Source organism: Manacus candei, unplaced genomic scaffold (assembly GCF_025592945.1).
Source record: "Manacus candei isolate 608988 ecotype Guabito, Panama unplaced genomic scaffold, ASM2559294v1 h1tg000040l, whole genome shotgun sequence".
In the NCBI taxonomy this organism is placed as follows: Eukaryota; Metazoa; Chordata; class Aves; order Passeriformes; family Pipridae; genus Manacus; species Manacus candei.
In genome coordinates this window covers 1,947,372-1,964,721 of record NW_026138088.1, presented here as the reverse complement: position 1 = coordinate 1,964,721, position 17,350 = coordinate 1,947,372, and the positions used below count along the sequence as shown (strand labels likewise).

Here is a 17,350-nt window from a genome sequence, read left to right as displayed (position 1 = left end):
TTTTTTGTTTTTTGTTTTTTTTTTTTTTAAATTAATCTGCTGGGTCGATAGAAAATAAGTATGTATAATTATTTCTTTTTTTTTTCTCCTTTTTTTTTTTTTTTTTCTCTCTCCTCCCTATGTACAACGTATATATTTATATAAGGTCTGTATAGAACAATCTACATAAGAAAAGCCGGGGGCGGGGGCAGTCCCTGCCGGGCGGGGTTTTTAGGTCAAGGCCGAGCCCGCGCTGCCGTTCACAGTCGTTTTGCGGCACCGGGCGCCGGTGGGTGCCAGGGGGTGGCAGTTCGAGGTGCCGTTGAGGGTGGTGCCGGTGCCGGAGCTGGGCGAGCCGTGGGACGGGGTGCCAGGGCTGGGCAGGGAGGAGGAGGTGGCGGGCAGCGTGGCGGGGCTGTGAGCTTTGTCGCTGCCCGACTCGCACTCGGAGGCGCCGCTGGTGTTGGTGCCCTCGGAGGGGGCAGGGTGGGACAGCTTGAGCCGCTTGCAGGCGGGCTGGACGCGGTATTTCAGAGGCAAGGGGCCGTTCTGCGGGGAAGGAGGGGGGGGCAGAGGGGCACGGCTGGCACCCTGGGGCGCCCACGGTACCCCACGGCACCCCACAGCACCCTATAGCACCCCATGGCATCCTACAGCACTCCATGGCACCCCATGGCATCCTATAGCACCCTATGGCATCCTATAGCACCCTGCAGCACCCCACCGTAACCCATGGTACCCTACAGCACTCCACAGCACCCCACGGTACCCTATAGCATCCCACGGCACCCCATGGCATCCTACAGCACCCTACAGCACCCCATGGCATCCTACAGCACCCTATAGCACCCCATGGCATCCTACAGCACCCTACAGCACCCTATGGCATCCTACAGCACCCTATAGCACCCCATGGCATCCTACAGCACCCTATGGCATCCTACAGCATCCCACCATAACCCATGGTACCCTAAAGTACCCCACAGCACCTGACAGTACCCTATAGCACCCCATGGCACCCCACAGCACCCTATAGCATCCCATGGCACCCCATGGCATCCTACAGCACCCTACAGCACCCCACCATAACCCATGGTACCCTACAGTACCCCACAGCACCCCACCATAACCCATGGTACCCTACAGTACCCCACAGCACCCCACAGTACCCTATAGCACCCCATGGCACCCCACAGTACCAAACGGCAACCCAAAGCATCCCATGGCACTCCATGGTACCCCACAGCACCCACAGTACCCCATTGGACCCACAGCACCTTACAGTACCCCACAGCACTCCCAGGCACTCCATGGCACCCCACAGCACCCACAGCACCACACAGCATCCCACGGCACCCCACGGTACCCCACAGCACTCACAGTACCCCATGGCACCCCCAGGCACCCCATGGCACCCCCAGGCATCCCAGGGCACCCCACAGCACCCCATGGCACCACACAGCATCCCATGGCACCACACAGCATCCCATGGCACCACACAGCACCGACAGCACCCCACAGCACCCCAGGGCACCCCATGGCACCAGTGTGCCCACAGCAGCAGCCCCACTCACCCTCCTCCAGGGGTAGATGTAGGCGATGTCCATCAGGGTGTAATATTCCTTCAGGGGCTCATCTTCATACAGCACTTCCACCTGCCCAGGGGACATGGGGACACCGTCAGGGCCCCGGGGGGGGACAGAGGCACTGCCACCCCCCACAGGGCCACCCAGGGGGGGTCAGGGTGGGGACAGAGGCACTGCCAACCCCGCAGAGCCACCCAGGGGGGGTCAGGGGGTCGCTGTCCCCGAGTGACTCCTACAGAGCTGGGGGCTCCCGGGGCTCCTGGTTACATGGAACAGGCCTGAAAGGATGGATCCAACCCCAGGGAAAGGATGAATCCAACCCCAGGGAAAGGATGGATCCTGCCCTGGGGAAAGGATGGATCCAACCCCAGGGAAAGGATGGATCCAACCACAGGGAAAGGATGGATCCAACCCCAGGGAAAGGATGGATCCAACCACAGGGAAAGGATGGATCCAGTCCTGGGGAAAGGATGGATCCTGCCCCGGGAAAAGGATGGATCCAACCCCAGGGAAAGGATGGATGCAGCCCCTGGGAAACAATGGATCCAGTCTCAGGGAAAGGATGGATCCTGCCCCAGGGAAAGGCTGGCAGAGCAAAGCTGTCTGGGGGCAGCAGAACCCGCCGCCTGCAGCCGGGGCTGCAACACGGGGAGGCCAAACCGGCCCCGGCCCCTCCGAGCCCACCAGGGCACAGCGAAATCCGGGCAATGAGCAGACCCCAGGCACCCCCAGGCACCCCCAGGCACCCCCAGGCACCCCCCAGGCACCCCCAGGCACCCCCGGGGACCCCCTCACCTTGTACTTGCTGGGAACATCCATCTTGTTGCGGAGGAACTTGGCGAGGTGCATGACGGTCATGGCCGCGGGGCAGCGCAGGAACCGCAGCCCGTTGCTCTGGGGTGGGGGGAAACATCACTGAGGCCACTGGGCAGGTCGAGGAGGTGCCCTCGACCCTTTTGGGGTGCCCTCCTGTGCCCCCCCCGCACCCCAAAAGCCCCGGGGGCAGCTGGACATGGAGCTCCCCCTGTCACAGTCCCACCACACTCACCTTCTCCTTCTCCAGGTCCCCGTTCTCGACGGTGCCTTTCTTCTCCTCTCTGGGAGGGGAGGAAAGGAAACACAGGACAAAGTTTATGCAGGAATGAAGAGGTGGAGAGGAAGAAGAACCCCCCAGAAGGGCTGTCCATGGAGGAGGCATCCAGTGACCTTCAGCCAGGCTGTGGCTTCATCCCCCCAACCACTTCCATGCCCATTTCCAGTCCAGGCCCCTGCAACCACTGACTCCCCCCAAAACGCTGCTCCAGGTGCCAGTGGCATCCTCAGAGGTCACCACCAGCATCAGGGACACGGCAGCTCTTAGGAAAGAGCTTCCCTGCCTGCCTGGCATGGAAGGTGTCCCTGCCAAGGTGTCCCTGCCCCTGGCAGGGGGGTGGAATGAGGTGATCTTTAGGGTCCCCTCCACCCCAAAGCATTCCGTGACTCCACGATCTCAGTGCCAGAGGGGGGGCAGAAGGTGGGAGTTTCTTCCCAAGCCCCAAACCCAGGCAAGAGGTTTGGGAGGAGCCCAAAACGGGTACCTGGAGCCCTCGTAGAACTCGATGGACAGGCTGACGATCTCGTCGTCCGTCAGGTTCCCCTTGTCCTGCTCGGACACCTCCCCTCGATCCTCGTTGGAGCCGTTGGGAACTGCGGGAGCGGAGGGAGGGGCTGAGCGGAGGGAGGGAAGGGCTGAGAAGAGGGAGGGAAGGGCTGGGCAGAGGGAGGGAAGGGCTGGGCAGAGGGAGGGAGGGCTGAGCGGAGGGAGGGAAGGGCTGGGCAGAGGGAGGGAGGGCTGAGCCGCTGCTGGGGAGGGACACGGCGGGGCCGGGGGGGACACACACTCACCCTCGGCCATGGGATACGCGGCGTAGAAATCGCGGCGCCTCTTCATCTCATCTGAGGGAGGAGGAGGAGGAGGGTGAGGGGGGAAAACACCTCTCCGAGGAGAGATGGGGGCAAAGAGTGGGGTGTGAGAGGAGCCCCCAGACTGCCCAGTGCCCCCCCCCCCCCGGGGAGCAGCGGCTTTAGCAGGAGCAATCAACCCATGAACCCTCGGAGCCGCTGCTGTGACAAAGCCTTTCCGGCAGCTCAGCTGCTCCTCAGCCCTCCCACACCCGCAGACCCCACAATTCCAACCCCACAAGGACGGGGGGGCACTTGGAGAGCAAATCCAGGCTCCTGCTCCCAGCTTTGCATCCCGTGGGTCCCCTCAGAGCAGCCCCCGGAGCGTGGGATGAGCCCATCCCTGGCTGTGCACACACACATTGTCCTGCTGTCCCTGTTCCTGTCCCCAAAAAACCCCCCCAGTTCCCCCTGCCCGTGGCTGTACCTTTGAAAAGCCCCGGGACCAGTTTGTACACAATGTCCTGAAGGGTTTTGTCCGACCTGGGAGGGGGGAAATAGGAAAGGAGAGAGGAATCAGCGGGATTAGGGAGCAGTTTATTCCCAGGGTTACTGGAAGCTGCACCACGTGCTCCCTCCTTCCCCCATCTCCCTCCTGAAAAACGCCCATCCCAAAGCCCCAAATCCTCAGTTCCACATCCCAAAGCCCCAAATCCCCATGCCACAGCGATCCCACAACCCCCACCCTGACCACAAAGGGTTAACTCCGGGAAAAGAAAGAAAACCATCCCAAAAATCCCTGTAATTGCTGGGAATGATGACAGCAGGAGTCGGGGCCAGGAGCCGTTTCAGCAGTCAAAACAATCACAAAAAACACACACCGAGAATTTAAAAAAAATAAATAAATAAATTAAATCTAAGATCAGCAAACGTTTCTGCAAGTTTATATTCGCATCCAATTTTATTTTTGGACTCCAAAGATTTATTTTGGAGCTGCAGCGTCAGGGCTCAGGCTTTGATTTCCCTCCGTGGGAAGGAGGGCAGGGCAGTGCCCACTGCCAGGGCTGTTTTATGGGAAAGTGGATTCCCTAAAATGTGAATAAGCCGAGGCAGGATCTCCCAAAGCACTCGAGGAACCAGGGAAGCTCCAGCCCCATCCTCAGGCGGGATTTTGCTGGAAGGCTGGGACCTGCAGGCGGGGATTTTAACACCTCAAAAGCAAAGCAGGAGCAGCGGGGCCCGGCGAAAAGTCAATTATCCCCGCAATTATTTCCATTTCATAATAAGGCCTTTATTTGCAAGGCAAACAAACGACTGTGCCCCGCGTTATTTTTAGCCCAGCCGCGTCTTTCATCCCGAATTCCTCGGTGACGTCACTCCGGCTCACAAGGCCCCCGCTGGGACTTTATTTACAACAAATACCCCGAGAATTCACTTCATGATTCACAGCAAGCCGAGGTAACGTCAGCCCTCGGCTGCTGAATTCCCAGCTCTGCCACCAGCCAGCCCCAACAAGCCCAGGGTGGTGGCAGCTGGGGGGCACTGGGGTGGGCACGGGGGATGTGGCATCACACCCCGGTGTTGGCACCTGGTTTGGGAAGCAACGGTGCAGGGAGTTTCCTGTGGATCAGGCCCCCACGGGACCACCCTCCCCTAAGTTTTCCCTGTGTTTTTCCCTACTCTGGGACCAAACAAAGTGTCCCCAGGGCACCCAGGGCCTGGGGATGTGGGCATGGTGCCAGTGGATCTGTCTGCACAGGCAGCCAGGGATGTGTTGGAGGAGCCGTGGGAGCCCGAGTGTAAATATTTCATAGTGAACCAGAAAGGGAAAAAAATGAAAAAAATGAAAAAAATGAAAAAAAAAGAGGCAAAAAAAGTGTTACTACAGAAATGGATTTACAGGGAAGAGGCTAAAAAAAAACCAACAGGGTAAAGAAGGGCCCCGGGTGATGCATCACAGCATCCCTGGTTTCTATGCCAACCACCTGCAATTCCACAACCCGGCCTGGATCTCCCCAGCCGGGGCTGTGACAGAGCCACTGGCACCTCACAGGGTCACTGTCACTGTGCCCACCCTGGCACTGCCACCCCGGCACCCCCACGGGGCACCAACCCCACGGGGGACAGGGAAGGGAGCTGGAGAGCCCAGGGGACTGTGGGGATGGAGGGATGGATGGAGGGATTGGTGGATGGATGGATGGATGGATGGGTGGATGGAGGGATGGATGGAGGGATGGAGGGATGGATGGATTGGTGGATGGATGGATGGGTGGATGGATGGATGGATGGATGGTGGATGGGTGGATTGGTGGATGGATAGATGGGTGGATGGATGGATGGATGGATGGATGGACAGATGGGTGGATGGATTGGTGGATGGATGGATTGGTGGATGGATGGATGGGTGGATGGATGGATGGATGGATGGATGGATGGATAGATGGGTGGATGGTGGATGGGTGGATGGAGGGTGGATGGATGGATGGGTCTGGGATGGGTCTGGGTCAGGGCACCTGTCCCAGCCTCTTCCTGCTGCCATAGAGATGTCTCCAAGTCCTGTCCCCCCCACGCTGGTGTTTCCCACTGTCCCCATTCCCTTCCCACCCCGACAGCCCCCAAATCCCTGCTGGCACAGGGGGTGGGATCGGGGCAGGGGTTCTGTGCTGTGAGGGGGGCCTGGGGGCAGAGCCCCATTCCCCCCTCCAGGTGCCCAGGGCTGCACCCCGGAGCGGGCACAGGCTGCAGGGACACGGGGAGCCCCCCGAGCCCCCCGAGCTCACCTGATGCTGAGGAGGGGCCTGGTTTTGTGCACTTGGACGTCACACATGGGGCAGTACTTGTTGGTCTCCAGGTAGCGAACGATGCAGGTTTTGCAGACTGTGGGGAGAGACTCGGTGTGAGCAGAGGGACGAGGGGGCAGAGCCTCTGTGCCAGCCCACAGTGGCACCCCCGGGCCCCCACACGGGCTGGGGGACAGGCCCCCTGCCTGCTGCAGCCCCCTCCATCACCCCCCAGCTCCACACGGACACAGGGCGGGTCTGGGCAGCACGGGAGGGGGTTGGTGTGGCACAACCAGCCTTTGGGGGGCTCGGGGCACCCCTGGGCACAGCGTGGGGGGCCGGGACACTCACAGGAGTGCAGGCACTCCACGATGGTGGTGGCGTCGATGAAGTAGCCGCCACACAGGGCACACATCAGGTGGGGGTTCAGCTCGGTGATCTTTATCCTGGTGGTCCTGTGCATTTTGGAGCAGCACCACGGCGGGTCCTCCCTGCAGGGAAACACCCCCTTAACGGCAGCTCCGTGCAAGGCTGGGACCTGCAGGGCTCACTTCGCCCTTCAGGGAGCAAATCCAGTGCCACCCTCAGCCCTGGGAGCGCCGGGGCACCCTCAGCCCTGCACCCCTCCAGCCCTGGGGGTGCACAAGCAGCACCCACACATCTCCCCCCGTGCAGCCCCTCCCCTCTGGGTGCTGCCCAGCTCCCTCTGCCTCACGCTTGTGTCTCCCTGGGGTCCCCAAGTGGGTCCCCAAGGTGCTGAGACACCTCTGAGTGGGGACAAATCCCCCCTGCCAGCCAGTCCCTCGCCCGGAGCTCCTGTGTGTGCACACACAGACACCCAGACACACAGACACACAGACACACAGACACAGACACACAGACACACAGACACACAGACACACAGACACCCAGACACACACAAACACAGCCACACAGCCACACAGACACGCACACACACAAAGTGTATTTTGGGTTTGGGCCACGGAAAAGGTGCTTCCAGCCACCATCCCACGGTTTCCATAGAAACCCCCCAGCCCTGGGTTGGCCACCCAGAAGCCCCGAGGGTGTGCCAGGTCGGGTGAGCCCAGGGGGCACGGGCAGTGTCCCCCAGCAGGGGCTGAGGACACCGGGAATCGCCCCCTTCCCGCTCCAGCGCTTCCACGTTTACCACGGGAGACGGCGGAGCCCGAAATCGCTGCAGTTTTATTGTTTCCATGGCAACCCCGATACTTGGAGAGGAGCCAGAATATTATTACAACCATCCGAGGAGGGGGGAGAGGGGAGAAGGATCCCTGGGATTGTGTAAATGAGTGTGGGCGCACCCACAGCCACCCCCGTGGGCACCCCAAACACACCAAGAGGAGGCACACGTGTGTAACACAGGTACACACATGTACACACCTGTACACACATGCACACACACCTGTACTCACCTGTACACACATGTACACACACGTACACACCTGTACACACACCTACACACCTGTACACACCTGTACACATCTGTACACACATGTACACACCTGTACACACATGTACACACCTGTACACACACCTACACACCTGTACACACATGTACACACACCTACACACCTGTACACACCTGTACACACCTGTACACATCTGCACACACTCGTACACACCTGTACACACCTGTACACACACGTACACACAGGCTACACTTACACACATGTATCCCCCCCCTCCGACAGGTACACAGGTACACCTGCACCAGGGATGGGACACCACTGGGATTGGGGTAGAGGTGCTGCAGGGATGGGGACACCATTGGGACTGGGATGATGCAGGGATGGGGATAACCACTGGGACTGGGATGGAGATGATGCAGGGATGGGGACACCAATGGGACTGGGATGGAGATGCTGCAGGGATGGGACACCATTGGGACTGGGATGGAGATGCTGCAGGGATGGGGACACCATTGGGACTGGGGTGGAGATGCTGCAGGGATGGGGATAACCACTGGGATTGGGATGGAGGATGCTGCAGGGATGGGACACCATCGGGATGGGGCCCTCGAGACGCCCCTGTGACCAAGCCAAGCTCTGGGATCCCCTTCCAGAGGCAGGGGAGGACCAGGGGCGCTGGGGGGTTTGGGAAGCCCCACTCCCCACCCCCTCAGGCTCAGCCCTCCCCCCTGGACAGCCCCCGGGTGTGTCCCTTGTTGCCCCCGGGCAGGTGCCCCCAAGTCCTCCACACCCTGCCAGTGATGTGGGGGTCACTGCCAGCCCCCTCCTCACATCTGGGGGTGCCTCAATCCCCTGTCCCCAGCCCCCCCCCGCCACGGGACCGGGCTGTCCACGCGGGGCCGCGGGACCCGCGGCTGCATTTTGGGGGGGATTCTGCAGCTTTCGGCGCTCGCAGGCGCCAATGGCGGCCCCGGGGCTCGGCGGGAGGGGGGAGCCCGAGCCACCGGCGCAAACCGGTTCTAATAAACCCGGTGATAACCACGGCGATTTCCTGCCGCGGGGGCGAACAAAGCCCCGGCCCCCCCCGCGCACCGGGACCCGCCGCAGCCCCCGGGACCGCCCCGTCCCGCCGGCAGCGCCCGCACCCCCCGCCCCGCTCCCGAGCGGCCCCCGCGCCCCCGGCCCCGACCTGCGGGGTCTTTTGTCTCCGTGGGCGGTGGCGCGGCACGGTGCCCCCCCTCCCCTTCCCCAAACCCCCCCCCCGGCCACGGCACGCGTGGGGAAGGACGTTTCAAAGTCACCGGTAACTTAGACCCGAGCGGCCGCCCCCCCTCCCCGCGGGACCCTCCGGCGGCGGCGAGCGCGGGGGTCGGGAAATACACCGGGACGGCTCCCCCCCGGCACGGCCCGACCCCCCGCACGACCCCCACGGGGCCCCCCACGCACCGCGGACGCGACGAGACGGCCCCGGAGCGCGGCCCCCGCGCCCACCGACAGCGCCCGCCGGGACCCCCCGCCCGCTGCCGGCGGGATGCGGGACCCGCGCACCGGGGAGCCAAACACCGGGATGCGGGGATGGAAAGCCCCGCGGGGAGGGCACGGACACGCGTGTCCACACACAGGGACACACACAGGGACACACACACACACACACACACCCCAGGTCCCGGCGGCGGGACGCGTCCGCGGTGCGTGACACCCGGAGGGTACGGACCCGCGACGGGCAGGGACCCGCGAGGGGCACGGGCAGGGGGTGGGCACCGACACGGGATGGACACGGGGTGGACACGGGGTGGACACGGACACGCGTGACCCCGCGCTGTGCCCGGGGGGGGGGGGCGTTCACCGCCGGCAGCTCCCGCTGCGTTTCGGGGACACCAAATCCTCCCCCCCACCCCCGGCTCGGGGCAGCCCCGGTGTCCCCGGGGCGTTCCCGGTGCCCCGCAGCCCCTTTGTGCTCGGGGCCGCTGTGACAGCCCGGCCCGGCCCCTCCGCCCGCCCCGGGGGGGCTCCCGCCGCGCCCCCCCCACTCCCCGCATCGCCCCGCTCGGGGCCCGGGGAAGGAGCGGGGCGGCCGCGGCCTCCCCCCGGGGCTGTCGGTGCCCCGGCGGAGGGGGGTCCCGGTGCCCCGGGCACAAAGGGGGGGAGGCGCGGCCCGGTATCGGCCATCTTTGAGCGCGGGGCGAGGCGGGCGCGGGGGGGCCCCTCGGCGGGGCCGGGGGCGGGGGGGGGCACCGGGCCCGGTCCGTACCTGGTGGCGGCGGCCCCGCGGCCGCCCCTGCGCTCCCGCCGCTGGTCGCGGCTCCGCTCGGTTCCGCGCTGCGGCCGCCGCGGCCCTTTTTTTATTTTTTTTTTTTTTTTTTTTTTCCCTCTCGCTCCTTTTTTTTTTTTTTTCCTCCTTTTTTTTTTTTTCCCCTCCTTCCTCCTCCTTTTTTTTTTTTTATTTTTTTTCCTCCCTTCTTTTTTTTTTTTTTTTTAATTTTTTTCCCTCCTCCAGCCGCCGCCAGGCCCCGCCCGCCTCACGTGACCTCATTCCTTTGGGGGGTTGCGGAGGAGGGGAATGAGGGGCTGAGATTGGGGGGACCCCCCCCCTCCCCAAAACCCCGCATCCCCACCCCGCCCCGGTGGTCGCGGAGGGTCCCGCCGCTCCCTCCACGTTGTGCTCTGGGGGGAAATGAGAGCGCCCCAAAAACCGCTGGAATGGCCCCAAAATGCGAGTGGTGCCCGGCGACAGCTCCGCTCCCAGTTAAGGGGTCCCTGTGTCCCCCCTTCTCCGCTCGGGTGGTGCCCCAGGACCCCCCAACCCCGGGGAATTCGGGGTCCCAAATTGGGCAATTCCCGCTCGGGAGGCGACGCGGGACATGCGGGATCTTCCCCGGGACTGTCGGTGCTCGGCAGGGAGGGGAAAGCAAAGGGAAAGGGGGGAAAAAGGAAGGGGAGAAAAATAGAGGGAATTTTGGGAAATGGAAAATGGGGCGGAAAAAAAAAAAAGAGGAAAAAATATAGAGGGAAAATTAGAGAAAGGAAGGGGGAATGGAAAAGAAGAGGGGAAAAAAGGAAGAGGGGGAAAAAAGGGAAGAAAAATAGAGGGGAAATTAGAGAAAGGAAGGGGGAAATGGAAAAGGAGAAGGGAAAAAGGGGGGAAACGGAAGGGTGAAAAATAGAGGGGAATTAGGGAATGGGAAAATGGAAAAGGAAGGAGGGAAAAAGAAAGGAAGAAAAATAAAGGTAAATTAGAGAAAGGGAAAAATGGGAAAGGTGGGGAAAAAAGGAAAGGGGAAAGGAAGGGAAAACATATTGGGGGAAATTAGAGAAAGAGAAGGAAAAAATGAAAAGGGGGGGAAGGAATGGAAGAAAAACGGGGGAATTAGAGAAAGAGAGGGGAAAATGGAAAAGGAAGGGAAAGAAGAAAAAAAAAAGAATATGAGAAAAAGAAAGATAAAAGGGGGTAAAAGTAAAGGACGGAGGAAAGGGGGGAAAGGCAGGAAAAGGGGAGGAGAGAGAATAAAAGAAAAAAAAAAAGGGAAAAGCGGGTAAGAACTAAAAGAGGGGGAAAGGGGCAGGGAGAGGAGCGGGCGGGCGCTGCCGCCCCCGCGGCGGTACCGGTGGCACCGGTGGTACCCGTGGTACCGGTGGTACCGGTGGTACCGGTGTCACGCAGCGCCCACGCGCGTCCCCTCGGCCACGGCTGCGGCCCCGCCCGGTGCCGGTGTCCCGGTGTCCTATTCCCGGTATCCCGGTGCCTGGTGCCGGTGTCCCTGTGCCCAATGCGCCCGTTCCCAGCGCCAGTACCCGCACCGATGTCCCAGGGGCTCGGTGCCCCCTTTCCCGGTATCCCCGTTCCCGGTGCCCCCTTTCCCGGTATCCCGGTTCCCGGTGCCGGTGCCCTGCTTCCCGCTATCCCCAGCCCCAGTTCCCCGTTTCCCGGGCCCCCCAGCCCCGGTGCCCCGGTTTCCGGTGCGGGTATCCCGATTCCCGGTACGCCCAATCTCAGTATCCCGGTGCCTGAAGCCTCGGTATCCCAGCCCCGGTACCCCTATTCCCGATTTCTCCAGCCCCGGTACCCCGTTTCCCAGTTTCCCCAGCCTCGGTACCCCTATTCCCGGTTTCCCCAGCCCCGGTATCCCGTTTCCCAGTACCCTCAGCCCCATTATCCCTGTTCCCAGTTTTCCCAGCCCCAGTACTCCTGTTCCCAGTTTCCTCAGCCCCATTATCCCTGTTCCCAGTTTCCCCAGCCCCGTTATCCCCGTTCCCGGTGCCTCCAGCCCCATTATCCCCCTTCCCGGTGTTCCGGCCCCGGTATCCCTGTTCCCAGTTTCCCCAGCCCCGATCCCCCTATTCCCGGTGTCCCCATCCCCACTGCCCCTATTCCCGGTGTCCCCTTCCCCGTTATCCCCTATTCCCGGATCCCCCATCCCCGTTATCCCCGTTCCCGGTTTCCCCATCCCCGATCCCCCTATTCCCAGTCCCCCCACCCCCGTTATCCCGGTTCCCGGTGTCCCGGCCCCGGTACCCCTGTTATCCCCGTTCCCAGTGTCCCCAGCCCCATTATCCTTATTCCCGGTTCCCCGTTATCCCGGTTCCCGGTGTCCCCAGCCCCGATACCCCTATTCCCGGTTTCCCCATCCCCACTCCCCCTATTCCCAGTCCCCCCACCCCCGTTATCCCGTTATCCCGGTTCCCGGGGTCCCGGTCCCGCTCTCTCGTCACCCGCCGAGTGCGGCGGGCGCGGCGGCGCTCGCAGCGCGGTCTCTGTGGCGCAATCGGTTAGCGCGTTCGGCTGTTAACCGAAAGGTTGGTGGTTCGAGCCCACCCAGGGACGGTGCCACCCTTTTACCTCCGCCGCTCCTTATTTTTTTCCCCCCTCTCTTCTTTTCCCGGGATGGACGGAGCCGGACCGGGAGAAGGCGCCAGGGGCAGGATGCGGCCCCGGTGCTGCCCGTGGGTTCCCGGCTCCCTCCGAGGCGCTGGATGAGAGTAAAGCAGCCCCTGCTGTGCACAAAATCGGCCCCTCTGCACCTCAGTGTCCCGTAACATGCAGGGACATTAAATCGGAGCAGAGACTTAAAAGCCTGTTTCCATCCAGATTTTCCATGTTTCGCCTTAAAAATAAGCTGAAGTGGGTCAAAAATCTGCGTTTGCTGAGCTCCCCCCCCCCTTAAAAACTCTCGTAAAATCTATTTACGTTCCCTGCTTGCCCTGGTTTTATTTTCATAACAGAAATAACGACGTTTCTGGTTTAATTCAGGGCACAAAGCCATGCTGGGAAGATCCCTGTTATTCCCGTCTGGCTCCGCTGCTCCGTCTCTCCCCAGTGCCTGGGATGTTCCCACCAGGCAGAATGCGGGCTCTGACTTCTGCCAGAAACATTTTACAGCGGAAAACATTTTAAAAATACACTTTAAAATGCACTTTAAAACAGCCACAGGCCGGGCTGTGCTTCCAGGACTTGGTCCCGGGATGGATGAACAGCCCCAGCCCGGGACAGAGGTTTCCACTGGAACCGAGGCTGTTTCCAAACACATGGATCTCCTTCCCTTTGGCACAACTTCACTCCCCAAAATGAAACATTTAATCCTGTTTCCTCCAGGACAGAGCCGGTGGGTGAGGAAGGGAATCCAATGCTCTGCAGAGCGAATTCCCCCCGGAATAAAAAACACCCTCCCAGCCTCGTGTCCTTCCCCTCCCCTGGGTGATCCCTGACTCCACAGAGAGACTTTACAGAGAGACTCGGTGCTGCTGGCACTTTCCAAAGAGGTGTTTTCCCTCTGGGCAGCCCCGCTGGCCCTGCCCCAGAGGAAGAGTTTAGGGTTTGGATCCCAAACGGTGGGGGTGCGAGGCCTGAAATCCAGCTGATATCCCGATATATCCAGCTGTGCCACGTTCTGACGGTGCCACGTCCCTACCGGCTTATCCAGCTGTGCCATGGCCCTGTGAACCCGGAGCTGTGCCCCCCTGCTCCAGCTGTGCCCCCCTGCTCCAGCTGTGCCCCCATGGATCCAGCTGTGCCCCCTGCTGCAGCTGTGCCACCATGGATCCAGCTGTGCCACCATGGATCCAGCTGTGCCCCCATGGATCCAGCTGTTCCCCCATCGCTCCAGCTGTTCCCCCATCCAGCTGTTCTCCCTGATCCAGCTGTTCCCCCGATCCAGCTGTTCCCGATTCCGCTGTTCTCGATCCATCTGTCCTCCTATCCATCTGTTCCCCACCCAGCTGTTCCCGATCCATCTGTCCCCCCTATCCCGCCGTTCCCGGTCCCTCTGTTTCCTATTTCCCTGTTCTCGATCCCGGTGGTTCCTGTCCCTCCGTTCCCGATCCCGGTGTTCCCTGTCCCTCTGTTTCCCATCCCTCCATTCCCGATCCCGCTGTTCCCGGTCCCTCCGTTCCCAATCCAGGTGTTCCCTGTCCCTCCGTTCCCGATCCAGGTGTTCCCTGTCCCTCCGTTCCCGATCCCGGTGGTCCCTGTCCCTCTGTTCTCCATCCCGTTGTTCCCTGTCCCTCCGTTCCCCATCCCAGTGTTCCCGGTCCCTCCCTTCCCGGTCCCTCCATTTCCCCTTCCCATCATTCCCCTCTCGCTGTGACTCTTCACTTTTCCCCGCCCCTCCCTCCCGTTCCCCCTCAGCCAATCAGCTCCTCGCTTGTCCTCCCGCCCCGCCAATCGCGAGCGGCGCTTCGGCGCGAGGCCGGGGTGGCGGCCAATGGGGAGCGGCGGGGGGCGGGACCAACGGCGCGGCAGTACCCGAGGAGTGTCTGAGGCGGGCCTGAGGGGAGACTGAGCCGGGTCTGAGGGGAGTCTGAGCGGGGTCTGAACGAGCTCTGAGGGGATCCGAGCTGCCGCAACCATGGTGAGGTCCGGGAGGTGCCCGCGGGTGCCCGGGGGAGGCAGGAGGGCGGGAGGCCGCTCCCCGCGGGTCTCCCCCGGGTCGTTCCGTAGCCAAAGCCGAGCCCGCGAGGCCGAGCGGGGCCGGGCCCCGGGCCGGGCCGGCCCCGGCGGTACCGCTGAGCTCTCCCTTGCAGTCGATTATGTCCTATAACGGCGGGGCCGTCATGGCCATGAAGGGCAAGGGCTGCGTGGCCATCGCCGCCGACCGGCGCTTCGGGATCCAGGCGCAGACCGTCACCACCGACTTCCAGAAGATCTTCCCCATGGGAGAAAGGCTCTACATCGGGCTGGCAGGTCTGGCCACCGACGTGCAGACGGTGTAAGTGAGGCCCTCCCGGCCCCGCGTTCCCGTTTATTTACAATAAATACCGAGGGGCAGCTTGTGCTGGGTGTAAGTATCTGTGTGTGTTCATAAGGAGGGGATATATGTGTGCCAGCACTCCTGGTTTTGGTCTCCCTTCTGTGAGAGCTTTTTAAATAAATCCTGCGTGTGATTTAAGGTCACATCACTACTAAAACTGAAGTTCAGCCACAAGAAGAGCTGTTTGTGCACCACCTGCCTCGGGTGCTGGTGTCTGTCAGCAGCAGAACAGCTCAGGCCTGGGTGAAGGGGAAAGGAAAACCAACCTGCCTTGCTTTAATCCCAGTTCTCATCTCTTGCAGCGCCCAGAGGCTGAAGTTCAGGCTGAATCTCTACGAGCTGAAGGAGGGAAGGCAGATCAAGCCCCAGACTTTTATGAGCATGGTTTCCAACCTGCTCTACGAGAGACGGTAACTCCCAGGCAGATCCTCTGTCCCCTGTCAGGGAAGGGGGAGGTCCCTGGAGCTGGTTTTGGAGTTCCTGTGACAGCTGCTCGTGGTGTGGCCAGAGGAGGCTGGATAATTTAGTGATGCTCGTCCTGTTTGCCTTGCCAAAACCATTGCAGGGTGCTTCCAGTTTGCCCTGGAAGGTTCTCCCACCAAAAGCAGCTGTGGGATGTTTTCCTTGTCTGGATATTTACGTGGGAGGTGGGATTGCATTGACGGGGAGACCTCAGGGCTGCCACGGCTTCCTCCCGAGGGGCAGCCCTGACCTCTGCTCTGTGAGCAGTGACAGCACCCAGGGAGGGGCTGGAGCTGTGTCAGGGAGGGTTAGGGTGGGTCTCAGGGAAAGGTTCTTCCCCCAGAGGGTGGTTGGGCTGCCAGAGCTCCAGGAGCGTTTGGACAACGCTCTGAGGGACAGGGTGGGATTGTTGGGGTGTCCTGGGCAGGGCCAGGAGCTGGATGGATGGTCCTTGGGGGGTCCCTCCCGGCTCTGAGCCGCCTGTTCCCCCCAGGTTTGGCCCCTATTACACAGAGCCCGTGATTGCTGGGCTGGACCCCGTGACACACGAGCCCTTCATCTGCTCCCTGGACCTCATCGGCTGCCCCATGGTCACCGACGACTTCGTGGTCAGCGGCACCTGCTCCGAGCAGATGTACGGGATGTGCGAGTCCCTCTGGGAGCCAGACATGGTGAGCCAGGGCTGGGATCAGCTGGGATTCATGGATTCACCCTCCTGGGTTCCCTGGGCAGCCGGGATCGTGGGCTGCGGGGGAAGCTCCGTCCTGCGGCGCTTCCCGAAGGAGCTCGGGAGGGGAGGCCGTGGGGTAAACGGCCTGAGGGAGAAGTCCTGCAGGGTCTTGGATGATAACTGGGGGTTTGGACCAAATCCCATGCAGCTTTTAGCCCAATTTCTGCTGCTTCTGTTCCCCAGGAGCCCGACCACCTCTTCGAGACGATCTCCCAGGCCATGCTGAACGCCGTGGACAGAGATGCCATATCTGGGATGGGGGTGGTGGTTCACATCATGTGAGTGCTGCTCCCTTCCCCGTGGAACAGGGGGAGAACTGAACAAGCTCTGCACTCAGTTCACTGCAAGGATTGGTTTCCAGGGTGTCCCTAACCCTGCTCCCTTCCACTGGTGTCTTTAGAAATGCTTTGTTCCTTCTCAGTGTGTTTATTTGAGTGCCTGTTGCTTGAACTGCAGGAGAAGCGAAGCCTGGAGTCAGATTCTTGCTGCACAGGGATTCCCTGGCTGCATTCCCACTGGGATGTGGGAGAGCATGGTCCCTCACACACGGGTAGCAGTGGCCAGGAGGATGCTCTTTGCCTCAGCTGGGTGCAGTGTTAACTCCCAGCTCTGCAACTAAACTGGCTCCTGAAGCAGCTTATTTTCCTTCCCTGCAGCATTCCAAGCCCGGGAGCTCCCCTGGGGGGGAGGAGGAGGGGGTTTGCTCAGTTGTCACAGCCACCTTGAGTTCAGGTGACCAGCCTGCCTGTGCACCTGCAGCTTCCTAAGGCAGGGACAGGCTGTGTGTGGGGACTAAACGTGGATTTATTAACTATCTTCTCTCTTTCCCCCTCCAGAGAGAAAGACAAGATCACCACGAGGACCCTGAAGGCTCGCATGGACTAGCCCAGCACAGCTGCTCCTGTGTCACACCCGTCCTGGGACTTTTTTAAAATAAACCTCTGGCTTGGAGTGAACTTGCCTTTGCTTGGTCTGAACACGAGGATCGAGTTCTCCTCCCCAAAGCCGTGAGGAGCAGCTCAGGGTTTAGGTGGGAGCAGAGTTTCCCTTTCCCTCTGAGCCACCTGGATGTGAAGGGCTGAGCTGCAGCTCGTGGAGTGGGACAAATCCATTTGTTCTGGGAGCCAGGACTTGGTAAAATCAGTTCTTACTTAAGCCCCCCCGTTTCACAGGCACTGTAAAAAGGCTTCTCCAGTTGTGGTCCAAAGAATCATGGGATGGGTTGGGTTGGAAGGGACCTTAAAGCCCACCCAGTGCC

The 17,350-nt window shown here is 61.2% G+C and overlaps 3 protein-coding genes and 1 non-coding gene across 12 annotated transcripts; 2 read left to right on the top strand and 2 right to left on the bottom strand.

Moving 5' to 3' along the window:
* Positions 1-142: 142 nt before the first annotated feature.
* Positions 143-9,992, bottom strand: PCGF2 (polycomb group ring finger 2). 2 transcript variants are annotated; one of them, XM_051794802.1, is made up of 11 exons: positions 9,908-9,992; positions 6,578-6,717; positions 6,227-6,323; positions 3,934-3,989; positions 3,450-3,500; positions 3,143-3,251; positions 2,614-2,662; positions 2,361-2,459; positions 1,475-1,634; positions 940-1,009; positions 542-859 (listed from the first exon to the last, which is right to left on the bottom strand). In XM_051794802.1, exons 2-11 carry the CDS (start codon positions 6,687-6,689, stop codon positions 850-852), a joined length of 813 nt encoding a protein of 270 aa, XP_051650762.1. In that variant the 5' UTR covers positions 6,690-6,717; positions 9,908-9,992; the 3' UTR covers positions 542-849. The 2 variants fall into 2 exon arrangements, with proteins under 2 accessions (XP_051650761.1, XP_051650762.1); XM_051794801.1 differs by lacking the exons at positions 542-859; positions 940-1,009 and adding an exon at positions 143-528 and having other exon boundaries at positions 1,554-1,634.
* Positions 6,735-8,379, bottom strand: LOC127474250 (uncharacterized). 8 transcript variants are annotated; one of them, XM_051794797.1, is made up of 3 exons: positions 7,770-8,379; positions 7,710-7,729; positions 6,735-7,649 (listed from the first exon to the last, which is right to left on the bottom strand). In XM_051794797.1, the coding sequence occupies exons 1-3, from the start codon at positions 7,916-7,918 to the stop codon at positions 6,811-6,813; spliced, it is 1,008 nt and encodes a 335-aa protein (XP_051650757.1). In that variant the 5' UTR covers positions 7,919-8,379; the 3' UTR covers positions 6,735-6,810. The 8 variants fall into 8 exon arrangements, with proteins under 8 accessions (XP_051650757.1, XP_051650755.1, XP_051650759.1 ...); XM_051794795.1 differs by having other exon boundaries at positions 6,735-7,627; positions 7,690-7,769; positions 7,890-8,379; XM_051794799.1 differs by having other exon boundaries at positions 7,702-7,769; positions 7,890-8,379.
* Positions 9,993-12,404: 2,412 nt separating the features above from the next.
* Positions 12,405-12,478, top strand: TRNAN-GUU (transfer RNA asparagine (anticodon GUU)). The gene has a single exon. It is a non-coding gene; the product is annotated as a tRNA-Asn (tRNA).
* A 1,876-nt stretch (positions 12,479-14,354) lies between these two features.
* PSMB3 (proteasome 20S subunit beta 3) lies at positions 14,355-17,048 on the top strand. The gene is made up of 6 exons (XM_051794805.1): positions 14,355-14,501; positions 14,674-14,858; positions 15,203-15,310; positions 15,856-16,033; positions 16,276-16,370; positions 16,929-17,048. The coding sequence occupies exons 1-6, from the start codon at positions 14,499-14,501 to the stop codon at positions 16,975-16,977; spliced, it is 618 nt and encodes a 205-aa protein (XP_051650765.1). The 5' UTR covers positions 14,355-14,498; the 3' UTR covers positions 16,978-17,048.
* The last annotated feature ends 302 nt before the right edge of the window (positions 17,049-17,350 follow it).

Bases quoted from the DNA above. Each gene is read 5' to 3' on its own strand.
- PCGF2 (XM_051794801.1), bottom strand. From the start codon at position 6,689: ATGCACAGGACCACCAGGATAAAGATCACCGAGCTGAACCCCCACCTG. The intron at 3,252-3,449 runs GTGAGTGTGTGT...CCGCTCCCGCAG, and splicing joins CGCGTATCCCATGGCCGAGG to TTCCCAACGGCTCCAACGAG. The intron at 2,663-3,142 runs GTACCCGTTTTG...CTCCCCTCCCAG, and splicing joins GAGTTCTACGAGGGCTCCAG to AGAGGAGAAGAAAGGCACCG.
- PSMB3 (XM_051794805.1), top strand. The intron at 14,859-15,202 runs GTAAGTGAGGCC...CATCTCTTGCAG, and splicing joins GCCACCGACGTGCAGACGGT to CGCCCAGAGGCTGAAGTTCA. The intron at 16,034-16,275 runs GTGAGCCAGGGC...TCTGTTCCCCAG, and splicing joins CCCTCTGGGAGCCAGACATG to GAGCCCGACCACCTCTTCGA.
- LOC127474250 (XM_051794793.1), bottom strand. From the start codon at position 8,129: ATGGTGTCCCATCCCTGCAGCATCTCCATCCCAGTCCCATTGGTGTCC. The intron at 7,812-7,891 runs GTGTGTGTACAG...ACAGGTGTGTAG, and splicing joins TAAGTGTAGCCTGTGTGTAC to GTGTGTGTACATGTGTGTAC. The intron at 7,650-7,709 runs GTGTGTAGGTGT...AGGTGAGTACAG, and splicing joins ATGTGTACAGGTGTGTACAG to GTGTGTGTGCATGTGTGTAC.